At 50.3% G+C, this 21,085-nt stretch overlaps 7 protein-coding genes across 7 annotated transcripts; 5 read left to right on the top strand and 2 right to left on the bottom strand.

Annotated features, from left to right (window-relative positions):
• Window positions 1-261: 261 nt before the first annotated feature.
• Window positions 262-4,179, top strand: N7477_009895 (MRX complex DNA-binding subunit; the record flags this gene model as incomplete). Its single annotated transcript, XM_056971556.1, has 2 exons — window positions 262-4,122; window positions 4,171-4,179. The coding sequence occupies 2 exons, from the start codon at window positions 262-264 to the stop codon at window positions 4,177-4,179; spliced, it is 3,870 nt and encodes a 1,289-aa protein (XP_056818535.1).
• Window positions 4,180-6,129: 1,950 nt separating this feature from the next.
• N7477_009894 (uncharacterized protein) lies at window positions 6,130-6,507 on the top strand (the record flags this gene model as incomplete). The annotated part of the gene is made up of 1 exon (XM_056971555.1): window positions 6,130-6,507. One exon carries the CDS (start codon window positions 6,130-6,132, stop codon window positions 6,505-6,507), a length of 378 nt encoding a protein of 125 aa, XP_056818534.1.
• A 2,001-nt stretch (window positions 6,508-8,508) lies between these two features.
• Window positions 8,509-9,651, bottom strand: N7477_009893 (putative DNA repair protein Rad1; the record flags this gene model as incomplete). The annotated part of the gene is made up of 1 exon (XM_056971554.1): window positions 8,509-9,651. One exon carries the CDS (start codon window positions 9,649-9,651, stop codon window positions 8,509-8,511), a length of 1,143 nt encoding a protein of 380 aa, XP_056818533.1.
• Window positions 9,652-10,343: 692 nt separating this feature from the next.
• Window positions 10,344-11,954, top strand: gcnE (histone acetyltransferase GCN5; the record flags this gene model as incomplete). The annotated part of the gene is made up of 7 exons (XM_056971553.1): window positions 10,344-10,365; window positions 10,423-10,511; window positions 10,567-10,620; window positions 10,728-10,936; window positions 10,999-11,113; window positions 11,167-11,874; window positions 11,934-11,954. The coding sequence occupies 7 exons, from the start codon at window positions 10,344-10,346 to the stop codon at window positions 11,952-11,954; spliced, it is 1,218 nt and encodes a 405-aa protein (XP_056818532.1).
• Window positions 11,955-12,631: 677 nt separating this feature from the next.
• rgsB (uncharacterized protein) lies at window positions 12,632-13,803 on the top strand (the record flags this gene model as incomplete). Its single annotated transcript, XM_056971552.1, has 2 exons — window positions 12,632-12,789; window positions 12,846-13,803. The coding sequence occupies 2 exons, from the start codon at window positions 12,632-12,634 to the stop codon at window positions 13,801-13,803; spliced, it is 1,116 nt and encodes a 371-aa protein (XP_056818531.1).
• A 478-nt stretch (window positions 13,804-14,281) lies between these two features.
• Window positions 14,282-15,264, bottom strand: N7477_009890 (COP9 signalosome complex subunit 7; the record flags this gene model as incomplete). The annotated part of the gene is made up of 2 exons (XM_056971551.1): window positions 14,282-14,955; window positions 15,006-15,264. 2 exons carry the CDS (start codon window positions 15,262-15,264, stop codon window positions 14,282-14,284), a joined length of 933 nt encoding a protein of 310 aa, XP_056818530.1.
• Window positions 15,265-16,148: 884 nt separating this feature from the next.
• ctpA (Cu(2+)-transporting P-type ATPase CCC2) lies at window positions 16,149-19,742 on the top strand (the record flags this gene model as incomplete). Its single annotated transcript, XM_056971550.1, has 1 exon — window positions 16,149-19,742. One exon carries the CDS (start codon window positions 16,149-16,151, stop codon window positions 19,740-19,742), a length of 3,594 nt encoding a protein of 1,197 aa, XP_056818529.1.
• Between the last annotated feature and the right edge of the window lie 1,343 nt (window positions 19,743-21,085).

Here is a 21,085-nt window from a genome sequence, read left to right as displayed (position 1 = left end):
TTGCTAACGGACGGGCAGGTGTACGTGTGCCCACTTTCCTCACTGCCGGGTACGACTCTAACTCCAGCTTCTCTGACAGCGAAAATCGATAAACTTTCAATCTTAGGGTACTGACTTTGTCCCGAGCCATTCCGACCTAAGATAATGCGATTCTCTCTGGATGCTAACCCAGTCACTTCGTTTCCAGAGTTCGTTCTTTCGATAACACGCGCAGTGAGACAATCCAGTTTCACGCACCCCTCACCCTTATTGTCGGACATAATGGATCTGGAAAAACGGTATGACCTCAGCGCCGAGAGCTGGCAGCTGGCATCTGGAAGGCACGGACGGAAGCTAACATTGGCCCAGACCATTATCGAGCGTCTCAAGTATGCTACGACAGGTGATCTTCCGCCGAATAGCAAAGGCGGCGCATTCATTCACGATCCCAAGCTATGTGGTGAGAAGGAGGTGCTTGCCCAGGTGAAGTTATCTTTCCTGGGCACATCCGGTGCGAAGATGGTGGCCACGCGCAGTCTCCAGCTCACAGTCAAGAAGACCACGAGACAGCAGAAGACATTAGAGGGAAATTTGATGATGATCAAAAATGGCGAGCGTACATCCATCTCTTCACGAGTAGCTGAGCTAGACCAGATCATGCCGCAATACTTGGGCGTCTCCAAAGCAGTCCTAGACTCTGTTATCTTTTGTCACCAGGATGAGAGTCTCTGGCCAATGAGTGAGCCGTCGGTTCTGAAAAAGAAGTTTGACGAGATCTTCGAGGCCATGAAATATACAAAGGCTATCGACAACATCAAGGCCCTTCGAAAGAAACAGAACGAAGATCTGGGCAAGTATAAGATCATGGAACAGCACGCGAAAGAGGATAAGGACAAGGCCGACCGGGCAGAAAAGCGGTCTGTCAAGTTGCAAGATGAGATCGAGGCATTGCGAGAGGAAACCCAGCAGATGTCGAAGGAGATGCGGCGAGTCGCGGATTTGGCTGATAAAGCCTGGAAGAATTCCGAGAGCTATGCCCAGGTCCTGGGCGCCTTGGAGGGCAAAAGAATTGAAGCTAAAAGCATTCAGACGACCATCGACAACCTGGAAAGGCACCTGGTTGTGCTTGATGATTCGGACGAATGGCTCGAATCTACCCTGGAACAATTCGAGATGAAACAAGTCGAGTACCAGCAACAGGAAGAATCTCAAAAGGAGACATATATGGAGTTGAAAGAGCGCATCGAGCAAACTCGTCACCGTATGGGCTTGAAGCAGGCCGAATATGGAAAATACGAAAATGATAAAGCCAACTTTGAGCGACAAGTTCAGAGACGACAGAACATGATCAATGAGGTTGCCCGCGGGAACAACATCCGCGGACTCGACGATAACATGGATCAATCGGCCGTCGATGCATTCATGCAGAAACTCCGACGTCTTTTGCGGGAGCAGAACCAAGCGCTCGACCGGGTGAAGCGCGAGGCTCAGAAGGAGCTCCGTGAGGTTCAGGAGACTTTGAATGAAATCGGACAGCGTAAATCCGCGCTTCAAGAGACTAAGAACGCTTCAAAGAGACAAATTGCGGCCAATGAGAAAGAATCGGCAAGCTACCAATCAAGACTCAATGAAATCGAGGTCGACGAAGGTGCTCAAGCTTCTCTAGAAGCCAAGATTGAAGACACTACCTCCAATCTTGCACACGCCAAAGATAGATACAAGACTGCGTCCTGGGATCAAGAGATCCAGAGCATCAATTCTCAGATCCATGACCTTGAGGATGAAAACTCCAGGCTGAATGCTGAGTTGATTGAATCAACAAAGAAAGCGGGCGATCTAGCTCGTCTGGATCATCTTAAGAAAGAAGCAAAGGACAAGGAGCGCAGCCTGCAGACAATGAAGGGAGCTCATGGAGACCGCCTCGCGAAAGTTCTGGGCTCCGACTGGCAACCTCAAACACTGGAGCGTGACTTTCAACGCGCCGTTGATCAAGAATCCAAGCATGTCAGCGATGCCGAGCGAGATCGTGATTGTGTTAGCCGGGAGTTGGAACAAGTTCAGTTCAAGCTCGCTAATGCGAAGAAGACTCTTAAGCAGCGGAAGAAGGAGCTCGATGATTGCGTGAAGGACATTCAAGAAGCAGTAGATGCAGAGCCTTCTGAGTACCCTGAAATCGTCAAAGAACGCCAAGCGCAGTACGATATGGCCCGTAAAGATGCCGACCAATATGCGGGCATGGGCGAATACCTCACCAAGTGTCTTAGTGCAGCAAAGACGAATAAGGTCTGCCGCACATGCACTCGATCCTTCAAGAATGAGACAGAACTCCAGGCTTTCACTAAAAAATTGGAAGCCTTGGTGAACAAGGCTACTGCGGAAGTCGAAGACGAGATTCTAATCGGTTATGAAAAAGACCTAGAAGCTGCCCGCGAGGCTAGTGGCGCATACGATACCTGGGTCCGCCTCTCAGAGACGGATATCCCGGCGCTTGAAAAAGAGGAGCAAGAACACGAATCGCGAGGAGACCAGCTCCTAGAAAAGCTCGAGTCTCATGATCGCATCGTCAGCGAGAAGTCGGAAAGCAAAAGAGAAGTCGAGTCCCTTTCCAAGACTGTGAACACAATCGCCAGATACGACGCTGAAATCAACAGCATCGCTAGTCAAATCCAGGACCTTTCTGCCAAGGAAAATGATGTTTCCACTACTCGCACTCTGCAAGACATCCAAGATGAAATTTCGGCAAACAGCGAAAAGTCTCGAGAGCTGAAGAGAACCTTGACGAAGCTCACCAATGAGAGAGATCAGACTCGGGCTCAGATCAACAATCTGGAGCTTCAGCTTCGCGATGTGAGAGAGAGCCTCAATAACGCCAAGTTCCAACTTGAGAAGAAGGCCGACCTGCTTATTCGTATTGAAGAAGTTAAAAAACTCAATTCTCAGCAGCGTGAAGCGATTGAAAAGGCCGATCAGGACATCGAAAGTCTCACGCCTGAATTGCTTCAAGCCCAAGCTCGCTACGATGATATCAGCCAGCGATCCGAGGAGCGAGAACGACACTCGCAGCAGGAGATCAACCGCCTCTCAGAAAATATTCATCAACTCGATCTTGCAAATGAAGACATCAATTCGTACAACGAACGAGGAGGCCCTAGCCAGCTCGAACGGAGCAAGCAAGAACTGTCCGAGATCGAGGAGCAAATCAGCAATCTCGAGACCAAGCAGGGCGAGATCACAAGAGAAATCAACAAGATCTCCACCCAGTTGAAAGACAGTGAAAATACAAAGCGACAATACTCCGACAATCTGCAATACAGACAAGCTACTCGGTCACTCAATACAGTCCTTGCGGAAGTCGAACAACTGGAAGAGCAAAATGCCGAAGTCGATCGCAGCCGTTTCAAGCAGGAATCGGAACGCTGGACCCGTGAACACAACGCCATTGCTGCCAAGCAAGCCAGCAAAATGGGTGAAATGAAGTCAAAAGACGATCAACTCATGCAGCTTCTCGCAGACTGGAATACGGACTATAAGGACGCAGCCTCAAAATACAAAGAAGCCCACATCAAGGTAGAGACCACCAAAGCAGCCGTGGATGACCTAGCTCGCTACGGAGGGGCCCTTGACAAAGCCATCATGAGCTACCACAGTTTGAAAATGGAGGAGATCAACTCCATTATTGGCGAACTCTGGCAAAAGACCTATCGTGGAACAGACGTCGACATGATCCTGATCCGCTCCGATAACGAGAATGCCAAGGGCAATCGATCGTACAACTACCGAGTGTGTATGGTTAAGCAGGGCGCCGAAATGGACATGCGAGGCCGCTGCAGTGCTGGTCAGAAGGTCCTGGCTAGTATCATCATTCGACTTGCTCTGGCCGAGTGTTTCGGCGTCAATTGTGGACTCATCGCTCTTGACGAGCCAACTACTAACCTGGATCGTGACAATATCCGCTCCCTTGCGGAGTCGCTGCATGATATCATTCGAACTCGTCAGCAGCAGTCAAACTTCCAGTTAATTGTCATTACCCACGATGAAGAATTTTTGCGTCATATGCAATGCGGGGACTTTAGTGATTACTACTACCGTGTCTCGCGCAATGAGAGACAGAAGTCTATCATCGAACGGCAGTCTATCGCCGAGGTGTGTTTTTGAACAGAATCCTGCTAACTTGTGCTAATTTGGCTTCAGGTCATGTAACATCTTTTCCACGTCGCTGACAGGTTGTTGCAGTGGTGTTGGACACCAATCCCTCATGCTTCGTGCATTCAGTTTAGGGGCGCAGTCATCCGGAAGCATTCGCATATGGGCGTTCAGGAAAACCAGGTCATTGATACCATTTGCTTACACCGGCCGAGCTATTTATTCACTTCCATCTTTATGTACAGGATGTATTGTGGCCTCAGATCTCTTTTTCCGGGCGACTCCTAATTCCAAGAGTCACATTTTTACGTAGCCATCAGTTTCCACCTTCGATCGTATGTAACACGAGGGACATAAAATCATTCTGTCCTCTCGCTCGATCCCACTAAGGTATGTTTCACACGTTCCAGCCACATCTCATCTGTCATTCACCTCTCAGTATTTAACACAGCTTTAATGAGAGAAAGCAAGGAGAGCTGGTACACTATCTGAAGATGAAGGCAACCAAAGCTAGAGAAGGGGTGAATCTCAACAAATCTTCGGGCTCCCTTTCGTTTCACAATTTGAAAGGGACGTCTCAAAGCTACGTAGATGCTAGGACAGGATTTCGCACCGAGGTCACATCATGGTGAGATTGAATCGTGAAAAGTTGAGCGCGAACAGCACCCCAGGAAGGGGATTATCAAAGCTTGGCGGGTGCAAGATCATAATGCCACTCGGATGGTGGGCGACGTTATGAGCCAGGTAGTGGGCTTTTGACGCCCAACAGGCTCTTGAGCGTGTGTCTTATGGGTCTTTCGTATCTTAACATTGAGAAGGAAGCAGGCGAGAGACGGGACGAAGGTCAATCGTGAGAATTTGCTGGAGCCTAGTCGGCGCACCAAGGTTACATCAACTATGCGATCTACTCCCAAAGCAACAAGATATGAAATTGTTTGAGCCTCGCCTCAGCTGAAGTGTTTTTCAGCTGTATTTGAGATTTCGTTGAGGCTACCTGCTGGCAAACAGCCGTTTCACGTTGCTCTAGGCCAAAGTCGGGGAGTACATTGAACGGCTAATGAATGATGTGAAGCGTGGCCCCTCACACCTGTTAGATCTGTATGCATCAGATAAATAAGTCCAGACCGTCTGATAATGTGCACGGGCTTCAAGTATTCCAATGGATTCCTGCGGTAGCCTCCCATCGACTGTGCTCAACCCGGCTCAATAAGCCAAGACGAGGGGCAGCGCAAGAGTATGTCAGACCACAGGACGATGTTACACTGAGAGAAAATCAGTCCGGACCCCCCCTGGTGCCTTTCACTGTTCTGGTTGGATGTGAAGCATTATGTACTTCCATCTAAACGGTCCTGGGGGGGGGGGCTGATATCCGGCTCCCGATGCTTGGCCCAGCAACATATCTCGAGAGCGTTGTAAATGACCCACCTTTAAACCCCAACATGTTTGTTCCTCGCCGTATATAGTTGATCTCACCAGGGGATTCCTTGAGCGATTTCCTTCTCAGCATAACAAGTGGCATTGAAAGGCCGGAGAATGTTACGTAATTGAGGTGAACTAAGCATGCAGAGTACTAGTCTCTGCTATAGAGTTACCTTGCGAACAGAGCTTAATGTTGAAATGCGATAGCAGGGATCAATTCAGCCCGACCGACCCTCAAGAGGTATCTGATGGCCTGATGGTCGGACTTGCGCAAATTGGCCATATAAATGCCATGGGTCCTAGCTAGATTTGATCTTGAAGTATTCCCTATCATCACCAAAGAAAGGACTCGATAAAAATTCAGTCTTTCCTTTCACCCAAGCCGTCAAGTACAAACGGAAGAATCACATGACACCATAGAAACAAACGACAAAACAGACTCCAAATGCTGTCCCAAACTCTTCTCCGTGCCCTCTTCATCGTCATGTCTGTTGCTTGCGCCATGGCTCTTTCCCCCGGTCCGCCATCCATGAGGATGAGCTGGACCGCTACGACGCATTTCTGGAAACTCTGCAGGACACTCACTTCATGGATATGTACCTCGAAAACAGCCGAGTCAAGATCGACGTCTACGAAGACCCATCCAACAATCTTGCTCTTTCCGAAACTTTCACTCCAAGCGACACTGCCCACCAGTACTTTGCGCAGGAGAATCAACGTGCGGAAGAGGCATTGCAGCCAGAAACTCCCTCGAACGAGGCAGCGCACAACCCGACGGTGGAACGTGACTTGGCTGCCTGCCCACGCGGTGACAGCTTGCTGAATAGAGATGCATCCGTTCTCGAGAAGCGCGTCTCTCGGTGCTACCAGTTTTGTGGAACGATTGCCAATTGTCGCGGAAATAATGGATGTCCTCACTGCTATGCTGTTCGACAAGGGTGTCTGTGGCAGAAATGGTGCCGTTAAGTTCCAAGGCCGGTCGTGTTACCTTCAAGGGCTGTGGGGGAGGATGAACAAGTTTAGTTACAACAGTATGCTTTGGCTGGAAGATATGTCTAATGGATTGCATCCAACATGCAGTTTATCTCTTACCCGTCCCTACTGTCACTACCGGTGCTATGGCGCTGTATTCAACATGCAATTAATTGCATTGATCCAAAATGAATATCAGAGATGTCTTTTCTGTTCCCCTTTCTAATGTGTAATTGACCAGATGTAGAGAAGAAGAAATATTCTGCCTGCTGTTCACTTTGTTATTGCTCAGCGGTTTGATCAAGTAAAGGTCCAATTGATTATCCTATCCAATCTCCTTTACACCAATCCTCAAATGACACAACGCTTGAAGTGATTTGCATAGCCTATGCGATCATCATATGTAGGAGGCATCGGGATCGAACCGGTCTCAAGGCGATCCCGGTGGGTCCGGCGATCGACGAGCGCCATCCGCAGTCTCCACAGTGAACCCCAATCATAAGCAGCTCATGGCCACTGCGCAACAGGTTTGAGGCCAGCTGAAGATGGGAGAATCTAGGCTATGGGGCACAATGTCAGAGCTGGACTATGTTGTCAGACGATGATACCCTTCTTAAGATCAGCATGCTTCCCGCTTCACTTTCATTCGCAGCAGTTCATTGCTCGACATTCGTTAAAATCCTGTTACCCGCGCCATGATGTGAGCAGACCGATCACTGAAGTTGACAGGCCATTCTTGGACCTTTGCCTCACGGAGAATTCGACCGTCGAGAGAAATGAAGATCTCATGAACATGGAATTTCAGATCCTTGTGACTTCCGCCTTTGTGCCGAGGAAGGCGTGCTTCTAAGGGTGCGTATTGTACGAATCTCGAGCACAGATGACTTGGGCATTGTGGCCCTTGCACATCACAGTATGATAGGCAGTGTTCCCTCTCGAACTGGATACAGGATCTCAACCAGATTCTCCGCGAGGGAAGGGCTCTTTCCAGAACCTCGTTCCAAGTCTTCGCCGAGCTACTCTTCATCCATCGCAAATCCCTGTCTGCTCAACACAGCATAAACTACCATGTGAACCTGTCTAAGTGGAATAGAACAGCACCATCCTTCTCTCTGGCCTCCGGCCCGCACATCGTAATTCTTCATCGGCCTCGATACTGATTATGTCGAGCCCGACAATAGTCCCGGAAAGCCGCGTGGACACCTCGACCCAGACGAACAAGCAGTTGATCTGCCTGATCTGCAAGCAGACATGAATCTACCGGGTCTTCTCAATCTTCGCAGCAAAGACAGCGCATTTAGCTCAATCGCGATGAAGGCAGCGATAGCGCTGTTCAACATGCGCCAGACAAGAACGCGAACCGCCACCTTTGGAGTTTTCACATCGGCATGCTCATGGCCATCCCTACCACCTGCACTGAAAGCCACAATGTCTGATCTAATCGGCATCTCAGGACCATGCATAGCAAGTGCTGCGGTTAGAGTCAGCATGGAAGAGGGACCCGATGGACCGGCAGTTGGCTCTTTACTTTAGCGTCTTGTAGAGAATGAAGAGATCAACCGCCATATCCATGCACCCCAGGGATTGATGCAAGAGCAGCTTCGCGAGACAGAGGCTTCAACTGCCATTACTGCACGTCGTCACCAATTGTTTAATTTCTTTGACGGGTGAGTGCAAGCTGATGCAGACGTGGAAGACAAAGGCCATCTCATCAGAACAGTCGGGCAAGGAATGGACTGCAGATTTTGCATTCGCATGAAAGTGCGCCTTTTCTGGCCCTGGGCGGATGCGCGTGTGGACGCATTGGGATGGAGCGCAGGTGCGTCGAGAAGAAGCCCAGAAGTGGCTGGATGAGCTTGTTGGTGTCACAAAGCACCTTACCACGGAGAATGCATAGGACAAGAAGGCTACGAATTTGATATAAATAGAAGAAACAGAGGTTCAGGTAGTTCCCTTGGATAAATCAATTCGAGGCATTTCAGAATATGTACTTGGCTATTCATCATCGGCTTCCACATCCATCTCAGCCTCTTCTTCGTCCAAGAGCGGCACGAAACGAAAGTCCACGAAACATACTGGACCCACAGCCTTAAGACCAGCACCAACAGGCCTGCCAGTAGGTAAGCTGTCATCCAGCTCGATCATAAATTGTAAACTCAGCACACCCTGTCGATCACCCCGAATGCTAACCTTATTGGCGACGGCCATTGCTCGGGCAGCTTTGCGAATCAAGGCAAATCGGTAGCTTTGTTTGATTCGGTCGCCCACCGCAGACGGCGGTGCGACAAGGAATGTCTCAGTAACAGTTGGAGCCATCTTTGTCCGAGTAGCACGGGCTCTGGAAGACCCGTCATCGGCCAACACCTTGTGTGTTTGAGACTGTCCTAGTGGATCAGCGCCTGGTTCATTGTGCCGATCAACCGAGAATTCCACGGTAGATTCGCTGAAAGGGCCACCGGCACCCGAGAGAGCAAAGTACGGCTCGCGGGTGGCACAGGCGGACAGTTTGAGGATGGTTGGGGTCGAGGAGTCGAGTTCGCCGATGGCGTTGTGCAGCCAAGCAGAGCGCATGATGACCTTCATGATAATGGCGTCACGCTGAAGTGGAATGTCGCTTTCGTTGCCCTCGAGTTCGTAGGTGACCAGCTCACAGGTCGTCTTTACGCCCGCCTCTGCAATGGCGATGCTGAGTGGAGCTCCATGGGAGGCATAGTGCAATGTGCAAGACCGGTCCATCAACAAAGCTGGGGCACTAAATGCACTTGATGCTGGATTGGTTTGCGGTATGTTTGTGTCGCGGGAGCCATCGGGCTCGGAGAGGTCGTTGATGCCGAAGATCTTCAACGTTTCGAGAAGAGCAGAGAGGGAGACGACGAAATGCGGATATGCCACTTCGGGATCCTCCTCGTTTTGACCAGATTCATCCCGGTCGATGTCTGTCGAGGCATTGAAAGTATAGCTGGTGAAGAGAGATTTGTCGAGGAAGGCTAATCCTTGGAGCACACGGCCTTCCTCCGCCGAGAAACGAAGTCCATCGGGGGTGATTTGGACAGAGGCTCTGGAAGCAAAGCCAATGCAAGAGAGCAGGGTGTATAAGTGATGAGCATTATTTGAGACACCGGTGAAGAGTGGCTCCATGATGGGTATTTGGTTTGCGAAAGTTTGATGATTTGGAGCTTCTAGAAGTACAGGCCCCTGTGAATTCCCTGCTTACGGTACATGGAAGGGAGATTGAGAAGCTCAACGGGTATCACGTTAAACATAGACTCCGACAGCGCAGATCATGAACACAGCTCCGAATCTAAGTAAAGCACCATATTGTCAGCAATCGATTATGCAATTTCACCTTTGATACTCACCCGAAACAAGCAGACGCAGGCACACCCAGAGAAGTGAAGCTCAGGAAGGAACGGTCTATTTTGAACAAGTCAGGGGAGTCAATTAGAAGTAAACGGGTATAAAGAGCTTACTCAGACCGAAGAAGCCTGTCAAGAGAATTGCTATATCACACATGATTAGTTGAGACCTAAAGCTCTTGGCGAGGTATGCGTACCAAGCACAAGCAAGTTGAAGCCAACGGTGAATTGACTGTCCTTGGACACAAGGGGAGAAGAAAAGGCGATGCGGAGGATGCCTCCCAGACTTCGTTCAGAGACATGGGTGAAGATTGGGAATTGATTAGAATGGTGCGAGACGTAGCATCAGTTGTAGATGCGACACGCTGATCTGGCCGATTGTCTCTGATTTAAGTTAATCCGGAGCCGAACCCCGGGGAGCGTCATCTCATGTCAAGGACACTCACGCTTGGAGGATAGTTTTACCCATCCATCATGGCTGTTGTTTCTCCAAAAAGTGTGTCGGGATTAATTCTTATTTGTTTCTTTGGCGATGTGTGCTGACCCTCTCCAGGTTCCAAGAGGAAGGCCTCGGAGGAGGCAGCTTCCCCGGAGTCTCAGCAGCTGGGCAAAAAGGCGCGGACTGACTCCCCAGAAAAAGAGGTACGATCGCCGAGAGAATATTCGAGGACAATAATTAGTGTCTAATTATGAATAGGAAGAAGATTCGCCCAAAAAGCCGGCGCTGCGCATCGTACCTTTCCCCGAGAAGGTGAGCTCCCATCGCCGCTGCAGCGGACCCCCAACGACCGCCCCCCACATTTGCGCATCAAATCCCATGATTCATTTCCAAACTCGATATCTGACTATGCTGAACAGCCCGCTGTTCTGGAAGAGCGCCGAGGTGATATAGAGTTCCGTGTGGTCAACAACGATGGATCACACGATAGTTTCATTGTCTTGACCGGCTTAAAATGCATCTTTCAGAAGCAGCTCCCTAAGATGCCGAAGGACTATATCGCACGCCTGGTTTATGATCGCTCACACTTATCTATTGCGATTGTTAAGCATCCTCTAGAGGTCGTGGGGTATGTACACCGAGACAGTCATCAGTCATTGTCACACCGGAGATACTAACAACGAGACGCAGAGGCATTACGTACCGGCCTTTTAACAGCCGCAAATTTGCTGAAATTGTGTTCTGCGCTATCTCATCTGACCAGCAAGTGAAGGGCTACGGTGCTCATTTAATGTCCCATCTGAAGGTGCGTCTCAGATCGTGCGTACCTTAAAAGACGATCTAACAAGGCTACAATAGGACTATGTTAAAGCCACGTCTCCTATCATGCACTTCTTAACCTACGCCGATAATTATGCCATCGGATACTTCAAGAAACAGGGTTTTACCAAGGAGATCACCCTCGACAAGTCTATTTGGATGGGATACATCAAGGATTATGAAGGCGGTACCATCATGCAGTGTACCATGCTGCCCAAGATTCGATACCTCGAAATGGGTCGGATGCTACTCAAGCAAAAGGAAGCTGTACAGGCCAAGATACGTGCTTTTAGCCGATCTCACATTATCCACCCTCCGCCCAAGGAATGGAAGAACGGAGTTCACAAAATTGACCCCCTTGCAATTCCTGCGATCAAGGAATCTGGTTGGTCTCCCGACATGGACGAATTAGCTCGCCAGCCACGCCACGGCCCGAATTACAACCAACTACTACACCTGTTGAATGATATGCAGAATCACAGTTCAGCTTGGCCTTTTACCCAACCCGTGAATCGCGACGAGGTGCCTGATTACTATGAGGTGATTATGGAACCAATGGACCTGTCTACCATGGAGGAGAAGCACGAGAAGGATATGTATCCGACTCCGCAGGACTTCGTCAAGGATGCAATGTTGATATTTGACAACTGCCGTCGGTATAACAACGAAAGCACCCCGTATGCCAAGAGCGCAAACAAACTTGAGAAGTTCATGTGGCAACAGATCCGCAATATTCCGGAGTGGTCGGTACGTGGATGCCATCATAACCCTGGGGAAGAACTTGATTCACTACTAACACGTCTTAGCATCTTGCCGAGGGGCATTAAGTGTCGAAGTTGCTTTCTTGCTAACGTGTTAACATGGAAAGGCGTTTGGGAGGGGGCTTTGTCAGATTAACAATACCCTGTGGATAGATTACTGGAGCATGAGGGAGTCGGATCAACTATGAAATAATGAAGGTTACCCCATACACCATGATTTAGAAGTAGTTTAAGGTTTTGTAAACAAAAGTATGATGCAATACGCGCTGGTCTATTGATAGGTGGGCCCGGATCAACATTGACGCGTTGTTTCAGAGCAGCAACCTGCAAAGTACGAGAAGGCTGGACTCTCCTCTTGCATCCCTGGAGCCCCGGTGTCGTTCGTTTCTTCTCAACCTCATGGGCTTGTCGTGTCTAACATTTAATTGATTGCGCCTCCCCGTCGGTGATACCTCCTTTTGCCGACTTTCGCGTTTCCCCGAGCTGTCCTCCTTTTCGGGCCACTTGCTTGTCCTGCCACGACTCGACTCAATCCTTTCACACAACACCCCTCTTTTGCACCCCACACGGTACTTTCCACTCTCTTTGATCTAGCTTCATATCGCTGTTTGTTGAGGGCGTTCAGTGTTCCTTTCAGACCGACGCAACCCTGCACGCTTCTCTACCCCTTTTGCGCCGCCCCCCTCGACTTCAATTCTTCGGTGCTGGACATTCCGCCGATACACCCTCAAAAGTCCGCAAGAATGGCTTCACCAGATCATTACTCCGATATAGAGAGCCGTAACAGGCTTCCGACCCTCTTTGAGGTCTTGAGCCGTCGCACATTGGCTCCCGTTGATCTCTTCTCATTTTACATTTACATGCGCGACCAGCGACGCTCTGTGGACTACCTCGACTTCTGGTAAGCTAGAATTACTCGAATAATCAGCCAGGAAACTAATAGCATTTGGTCTCAAGGCTCGACGTCTCTCAACATATGTCTTTGTGCCGACACTATGTTCGCGAGCTTCGCCGTTCTGTCCTCGTTGCGACTCCCGACATTGATCAAGTCGAAAGCAAACGATCATCCGCCATGCTGGATAACTTGGAGAATCTGGGCGATATTCCGATGACCGAGGCTGGGCCTTCGCGCATGCGGACCGACGAGAAGGACCGTGATGCCGATCAACGCCTGTCCGCGTTTCTGCGCTCCGAGACCCAGTCTCACCATTCACCACAAAACAGTGTCGGATCTCATTCTGAATACAGCAACGCTTTAACCGACGACCAAGCCCGTCCTAGCTCCGGCACTCGCAACGGCGATGACTCCAACTCACCCGGACACACGGTTGCGCGAAATGATATCCGTGCTAGCGCCGAGAAAATCCTTTACACCTATCTACTTCCCGGCGCCGAGCGAGAAATCGGTCTGCCGGAGGCGATGGTCAATCAGACTATCAACATGATCGAAGATGACGGTCGTGACGACCCCGAGGTTTTTGATCCCCCGAAGGACTTCGTCTTCCAAGCCATGGAGCGTGATGCATTCCCCGGTTTCTTGCAGGCCAAGGCACTGGGTAATCTCGTTCCTCTCAGCATTGTTGCTCGTCTGACCTTCGCCCTTATCAGCTTCTTCGGTGGATTCTGGGGAGCCTTCTACGTTGTCCTCCGCGACAAGCCTCGAGACATTCGCTGCTGGATCATTCTGCCGTTCGCGATTGCATCTTATTTCATCGTCTCGTATCAGTACAAGATCGATCCTGTTATGGCTTTTATCGGCTACAGCGAGTACACCTTCATGAACTGGGCTCCAATTCGCGAACCCTATGTTCGCAAGCTCCTCAACAAGCGTGCCATGGTCACCGCAGGAATCTCTTTCTTGACGGCTGCCGCTTTGAGCATTTTGTTCGTTCTCGTCCCCGGCACTATGCTGTGAGAATGTTCCGGTTGTTCGATCGAAATTGTACGCTGTGCTATGGGACTTGCTCTGCTCACTCCTTGCAGCTGTACGATGAGGTGACCAGTCCCTTGTCCTAATTTTTAATGTTTTGATCTGCTTCTGCGAAGCATAACCTTTGGAAACGATGCCCTGGGGTGCCAAAATTTACCGGGACTCTGCAACTCTACGGGCATCTTGGGGGCGATGAAATCGCTCTATTTTCTCCTTTTTCTGTTCATATCTGCCTCGTTTCGTTGTCTTTTATTCTCTTCTGCCAATACCCCTTTTGATCACTTGTATCTATGTTCTCAATGAGTGTTGCCGCTAGGGCTACGAATGTCATTATCAGCCATATATCAAATCTTTCTGTCAAATCGGATTATATCCGAATTTGCTTAAAAGAGCAATTCATGCGGCAAATGTAATCGTAAACTAGTTCATCAGGGCGTGGGAGCCTTGAAAGCTATCAAGAAGCTCATGCCTTGCGGCCCACTACACGCTTCGAATGTCTACTCCCGCCACGAGACCCGGAGCCCTCGTCGATATCCATCCGCGACCCTGATTCCCCATCCCCAGCCTCGAAATACCCATCATCATGATCGATATCATCCGCCTCGCGCTTGTTACCCATTCCAGCTCCAAGTCGCGCACCACCTTGACGCCCCCATGCTCCGGATCTAGTACTACGTCCGCCCGCATTTGACACATCAAACTCCTCTTGTCGCTGTTTCATCGCATCCTCCAGTTGGATCTGATACGCTCGCTCCTTGGCATGACGCTTCTCCGCATTCTCCTTGACTCGTGCAATTTCCGCTTCTAGATCGGACACTACCTCTCCACACCGAGCCTCCCACTGTGTCAAAAGAGAGACCATTCTGGGGAGAGATTGCGGTCGGACATCACGTAGAGGAGCGACAGATGTGACGTTGACGGTAGGCGGGGCTGTGGCGGGGGAGAGGCGGGCGGAGATCAGGGAGGCATAGATGGCGGTTGTAACGAGAGATTCAAGCTCGGCGGTTGAAGAGAGGGAGAGCGCGGTCATTAATGACTGATAGGTGAGGGGTTTCACTGTTGCTGAGAGGGAGAGAAGAGAGAGGAGGCGGAGCTTGAGGGTTTGTTCAATGCTTAATTTGGGGAGGTCGGGTGTTGCTGCGCTCATTAGTTGTGTTCCGTTTCTGGTACACGGAAAGTCAGCTCACCTTGATAATCCTGCCATGTCCCCCATGCGAAGATCTCTAGGAGCTTCAGGTAACCCTGGTACTCGGCGGGGGTATCAGGCGAGCTGAGCGTTTGAATAGTGGGCGTCTCAAGCAGCTCCGCGAAGACGTAGGTGTGCGGACTGGAGGTGGCATTTGTGATGATATTGGCTATGAAGCGAGGCGAGGTTGCACTGTTGGAGTTTGCCAAGTGGACGAAAGGCTGTAGAGCCTCCAGGGCCCGGGTGTGTGTTTGGTCCATGAGATGCGGCCAGTGGAAAGGCAAGATAAAGGTTGATTTTTGAAAATGGGCCTTGCAAGGAAACACACGATGTGTTCGATTATAGCTGATTATTGAAAAATTACAACAAAGAGGGAGAAGTAGAGACACACTGGTGGTTGGAGCATCAACAAGTTGGATGTGATGTTGAGTAGCTGGTTTGCATCAAGTGCAAACACCTTATCGATGAAGTAAGATGAAGCATGTGCTGGTAGTGAGTAGTTCGTAGTGAGTGGAAGTAGATAGTCATCTTCAATTTTCCCCTAGATCAATAATGTGCATGGATCATCTCGATTGTATTTCGTATTTTATAATATCATCCAAGGTGTCCATTTCAGGGTCCTTCATTGTTACACAGGCGCTTTGTCTCGACCCTTTTTCTCCTTGTTTGACACACCCTTCGCTGACACGGCGCCGTCGTTTCAGCATCGGCTTTCCAAGCACTTTTATAGGGCCTTTGACTGTGGATGCTGGTAAGAGGAAGATTGGGAAACGGCCTGTCATATAAGATAGACTTCATCTAGATGAGCTGGATAGCAATGCCGCGGGACGCCGACGCCGACGCAGCACTTTTCACATTCCTCAGCGTGGCGCGATCCTCCCTCTGCGTAATCACATCCTCTGCCTTTCTAGTTCCCTCTTCCCTGCTCCCACGCGACGTGGCATCATATTCATGTTCTAATCAGAACTGGTCTCTTGCTTCCGCCGGTCTTGATCGAGAAATGATCTGATCGGTCCAGTCGATCCGAGAGCATCCGCCTTGCTTGTCACGTTATCCCCTCCGCCCATCGCAAACGAGCTACCCACCTTCTCACGCCTTTATGCAATAGTCCGCCATCTCAAATCTGTTCAATACCCTTCTCGCCATGCCTGCAGACCTTCTCGGCGCGGGTATTGCGTCATCCGATCCTCTGCCCGCCATGGCCACAACAACCGTGAAGATCGATGGGATGACCTGCGGAGCATGTACCTCTGCGGTCGAGGGCGCTTTCAAAGGTGTCGACGGTGCTGGAGATGTGTCTGTCAGTTTGATAATGGGCCGAGCTGCTGTGCAACATGACCCATCCATACTTTCGCCGGCCCAGGTCGCGGAGATGATTGAAGATTGCGGCTTCGATGCCGCAGTCCTGTCGACTGAGGAGCAAACTTCAAGCACAAGCACTGGTAAGCTTGAAGCTCCGACAAAGCGATCTTCCAAGACAACTCTTGCCATCGAAGGAATGACCTGCGGCGCGTGCACATCTGCGGTGGAAAGCGGCCTGAAAGACGTTGCGGGTGTCAATTCCGTTGAAGTCTCGCTTCTTTCGGAGCGCGCGGTAATCGACCACGACGCGGAGACTATCTCGCCAGAACAACTAGCGGATATCATTGAAGACCGGGGCTTTGGAGCGAGAGTGCTGGAAACACAGGCGTCATCCGCAGGACCGGAAGATGCACCTGCGCTCGCCGATATGGTGGAAGATAAAAAAGGGCACTTGGTCACCACCGTAGCAATTGGAGGTATGACCTGTGGTGCCTGTACATCTAGTGTGCAGAATGCCTTTACCGATGTGGAGGGCGTGATTCAGTTCAAAATTAGTCTGCTCGCTGAGCGCGCAGTGGTTGTGCACGATCCGTCCATTATCACAGCCAACGACCTTACGACAATAGTGGAGGATGCTGGATTCGATGCTTCGATCATATCATCAGAGGCGCAGGAACCGCTGTCCAGAAAGATCCAGCAAATGAGCCTCAGTCTTCACGGGATACGAGACGGCAATTCCGCTTCGGCTCTCGAAGAAGACCTTTTGAGACAGCCAGGAATCAAATCTGCTTCCATTACTCTGTCAAATTCGCGACTATCTGTCTCCTTCGACACCTCTGTGATTGGAATAAGATCAGTGTTCGAGGTAATCGAAGCCGCTGGATATAACGCTCTAGTCGCAGACTCGGATGACACCAATGCGCAGCTGGAGTCATTATCCAAAACAAAAGAAATACAGGAATGGCGACGTGCATTTACTACTTCAGTGTCGTTTGCGGTCCCAGTATTTCTCATCAACATGATCTTGCCCATGTATCTGCACAGCCTCGACTTTGGCGCCTTTGAATTATTTCCAGGCCTTTACCTAGGAGATTTGCTTTGTCTGACATTAACAGTTCCTGTGCAATTCGGTATTGGACGCCGATTCTATATCACCAGTTTTAAGTCTCTGAAGCATCGGTCCCCAACGATGGACGTTCTCGTTATGCTGGGAACATCTGCTGCGTTCTTTTACAGCTGTTTCACTATGGTCATGGCCTTATTCGACGAGCACCACAAACGTCCGAGTACTGTGTTTGACACGAGCACTATGCTCATTACCTTCATCACTCTCGGACGCTGGTTGGAGAATCGGGCAAAGGGGCAAACATCTGCTGCTTTGTCCCGTCTCATGTCATTGACTCCATCCATGACAACTATTTACGAAGATCCCATCGCCGCAGAGAAGTTAGCTGATGGCTGGTCTGCTGGAGGCACCACAGATGCTTCGAAGCCGGCTTTGGCATCCGATAATTCATCTGTGAACCAGAAGATCATTGCCACAGAGTTGATCCAGGTTGGGGATATTGTTATCCTTCGTCCTGGTGATAAAGTTTCCGCGGACGGAGTGATTATTCGAGGCGAAAGCTACGTCGATGAAAGCATGATCACCGGAGAGGCTCTTCCAATTCACAAAAAGAAGGGAAGTCACGTCATTGCTGGCACTGTCAACGGCACAAGCTCAATCGACTTCAAGGTCATTCGCGCTGGTAAGGACACTCAGTTGAGTCAGATTGTGAAATTGGTTCAGGATGCTCAGACTAGCCGAGCTCCCATTCAGCGTATGGCTGATATTGTCGCGGGCTATTTCGTCCCAACCATCATCGGTCTCGGCCTGGTTACTTTCTTCGGTTGGATGTTTCTCAGTCATGTCCTGCCTGACCCGCCAGTGGTCTTCCAATCCGAAGATAGTGGTGGTCGGGTCATGGTTTGCCTGAAGCTCTGCATTTCCGTCATCGTCTTTGCATGCCCCTGCGCATTGGGTCTTAGCACACCAACTGCTGTCATGGTTGGTACAGGAGTTGGAGCCGAGCATGGAATCCTTGTCAAGGGAGGCGCCGTGCTTGAAGCTGCTACCAAGGTCAACCACGTTGTCTTTGATAAGACGGGCACATTGACCACGGGCCGGATGAGCGTGGCTCATGTTTGTATTGAGCCTCATTGGACTGCGAATGACTGGCGCCGTAAGCTGTGGTGGCTTATTGTCGGCCTCGCCGAAATGGGCAGTGAGCACCCGATTGGCCGGGCCATTCTGTCAGAGGCTAAGGCTGAGTCTGGTCATCCTGGAGATGATGGGTTGCCTGGCAGTATTGGTGACTTTGATGCCATTGTGGGCAAGGGTATCTCGGCTTTCGTGGAGCCAATGTCCAGTGCCGAACGGATCCGTTACCACGTTCGACTTGGAAATGCAGAATATCTCCGCTCAAAGAATATCGATATGCCTGCGTCAGTTGACCCCGAATCACCCGAAACACAAGAGGAGACAGATCTTGCAGCTCCCAAGCCCAGCGCGGCTGCTTCTGGTATTACACGGATTCATGTTGCCATCGACTCTCGCTATGCCGGAACTATTTCTCTTCGTGACAACGTGAAGGACACGTCAGTTGCCGCGGTGGCTGCCCTGCACCGCATGGGCATCGCGACCTCCATGGTGACAGGCGACACACTCTCCACTGCTCTATCGATCGCATCAGCAGTCGGCATCCCAGCCGCATCAGTCCACGCGTCGGCTTCACCGTCCGATAAACGCACCATCATCTCAGAACTCCAGCTACGGGGAGAGAAAGTTGCCATGGTCGGTGATGGCATCAACGACTCGCCCGCCCTCGCTACCGCATTAGTCGGTATTGCTCTGGCATCAGGGACAGACGTCGCCATGGAGGCAGCCGACATTGTCCTCATGCGACCCGAGGATCTTCTTTCCGTACCCGCCAGCTTGTCACTATCTCGCTCGGTGTTCAACCGCATCAAGTTGAACCTCGTGTGGGCCTGTCTGTACAATATCATCGGTCTTCCTTTCGCCATGGGTCTATTCCTCCCATTCACAGGCTTCATGCTTCCCCCAATGGCCGCAGGTGCTGCCATGGCTGCTTCCAGTGTGTCTGTCGTTGTCAGCAGTCTATTGCTTAAGCTCTGGCGCCGTCCGGCTTGGATGGACGTCAAACGCCTCGAAAAAGAGCTTGGCTCAGGTGCCATTGCTCCCGACATCGGTGCGTCACACTCTCGCAATGCCAGTTGGTGGACGCCTGCTACAGTGCTCTCCACCGAACGGCCACGTTCTCTTCGTCGCTGGGCCGGCGATGCTGTTTCTGCTCTTTGGTCTGCAGCTACTGGCAAACGACCTACTATTCGCGAAGACGAGGGTTATGTGCCATTGCAGACTGTAGAGCCTGTCTGATCCAATTTTCCTATTGACTTCATACGCTGTTATGTCTGATCTTAACGTAAAGGTTATGTGTCTCGGTTCGACCAATTTGTCTGACTTGGTAAAATTCTGGCGTTTGGGAAATGATTCTAGATTTTCGATACCTCTTCAGCATAGATGCATTGAATGAAATGCGAGTTTTCTTCTTCACCAACACAAATTCCGTTGCCTGTAGATTATTTTCATTTGGGGACTCTTCGAGGTGAGTGGTACGGGCATGACTTGGGCCGCATGTTTTTTGACGGCCGATATCCCAGCTCAAGCACACCTCTATTGTAGGTCTAGACCCAAATTCGAATGAGCCGGTATGCGCACTCAGGCACATTCGACGAGGGAACCCTCACCGTCGAACCCATTCACAAGCTTCTACTACGCAAAATATGGCCAAGTAAACCCGAAACCAGGTGAATCCCACAACCAAACACATTGCTATCGAACGTACAAACTCGCAAAGAAACAGTGATACTCCTTTATGGCTACCTAGTAGACCTAATCAGCAAAAGCAACACGAAGTTCTTCCACACAAGAATCTAAAAGGTGATTCTCCTCAACTAACGCGGCACTGGCAAATCCTAACTCACTGGCGAAGTGCGCAACAACACTACGTCCGACCTTGTTTTGTATCCAATATCGATGCCCTCCGACACTCATTTCCAATGTTCCAAATGGCATCTCCTCTTCGGCGGTTCCTGGGGCTCAACACTAGCAGTATCTCAACGCGCAAGCGTACCCGCACGCCGTGGGCGCCTTGATCTTCTGCGAAATACACACGACCCACGCTTTTGAAATTGAGATTTCGAGAGAGCTTTTTGAAGCAGCGAGTTCTCTCCGAACGACTATGGGGCCTTTCTCTCGCATTCATCAAAGGTGAGAAAAAGGGTTTGGAGAAGCGACTTCATAAATTGCTAATATGTCTGGGAATCGGGCGAAGAGGGTGCAGATGGCGAGAGTTTGGAATGTGTGGGAGATGAGTATCATGGTCTTTGGTGCCTGGAGAAGCTGCGTCGAGGTCGTTGGAGGATGATCTAATAGTCTTCGACGCATGCGCTGATGGAGGCGAATCATGGTTGATGATATTGGGCATACCACGAAGTAATGATCGAAGGTTCGTGGTGCGATAGGAATACATGCTCATTATGTTACAGGAACCGGTAATTCGGGCAGAATTGCTGCAGACTTGTGATAAGCACGCGGATTATGACTTCGAATAGGCAAAGATGGACCTCTACAGATTGGAAAGAAACGGGGAAAGGAAATCCAGCTAAGTCTCTTGTAATTTGATTCACATTGTCACAATATTAATCCAGATTGGACTG

This window comes from Penicillium maclennaniae (genome assembly GCF_028827695.1).
Source record: "Penicillium maclennaniae strain IBT 15551 chromosome Unknown utg000008l:1.0-3552695.0:1.0-3555053.0, whole genome shotgun sequence".
NCBI lineage: Eukaryota > Fungi > Ascomycota > Eurotiomycetes > Eurotiales > Aspergillaceae > Penicillium > Penicillium maclennaniae.
This window is presented reverse-complemented; position numbering and strand designations above follow the sequence as displayed.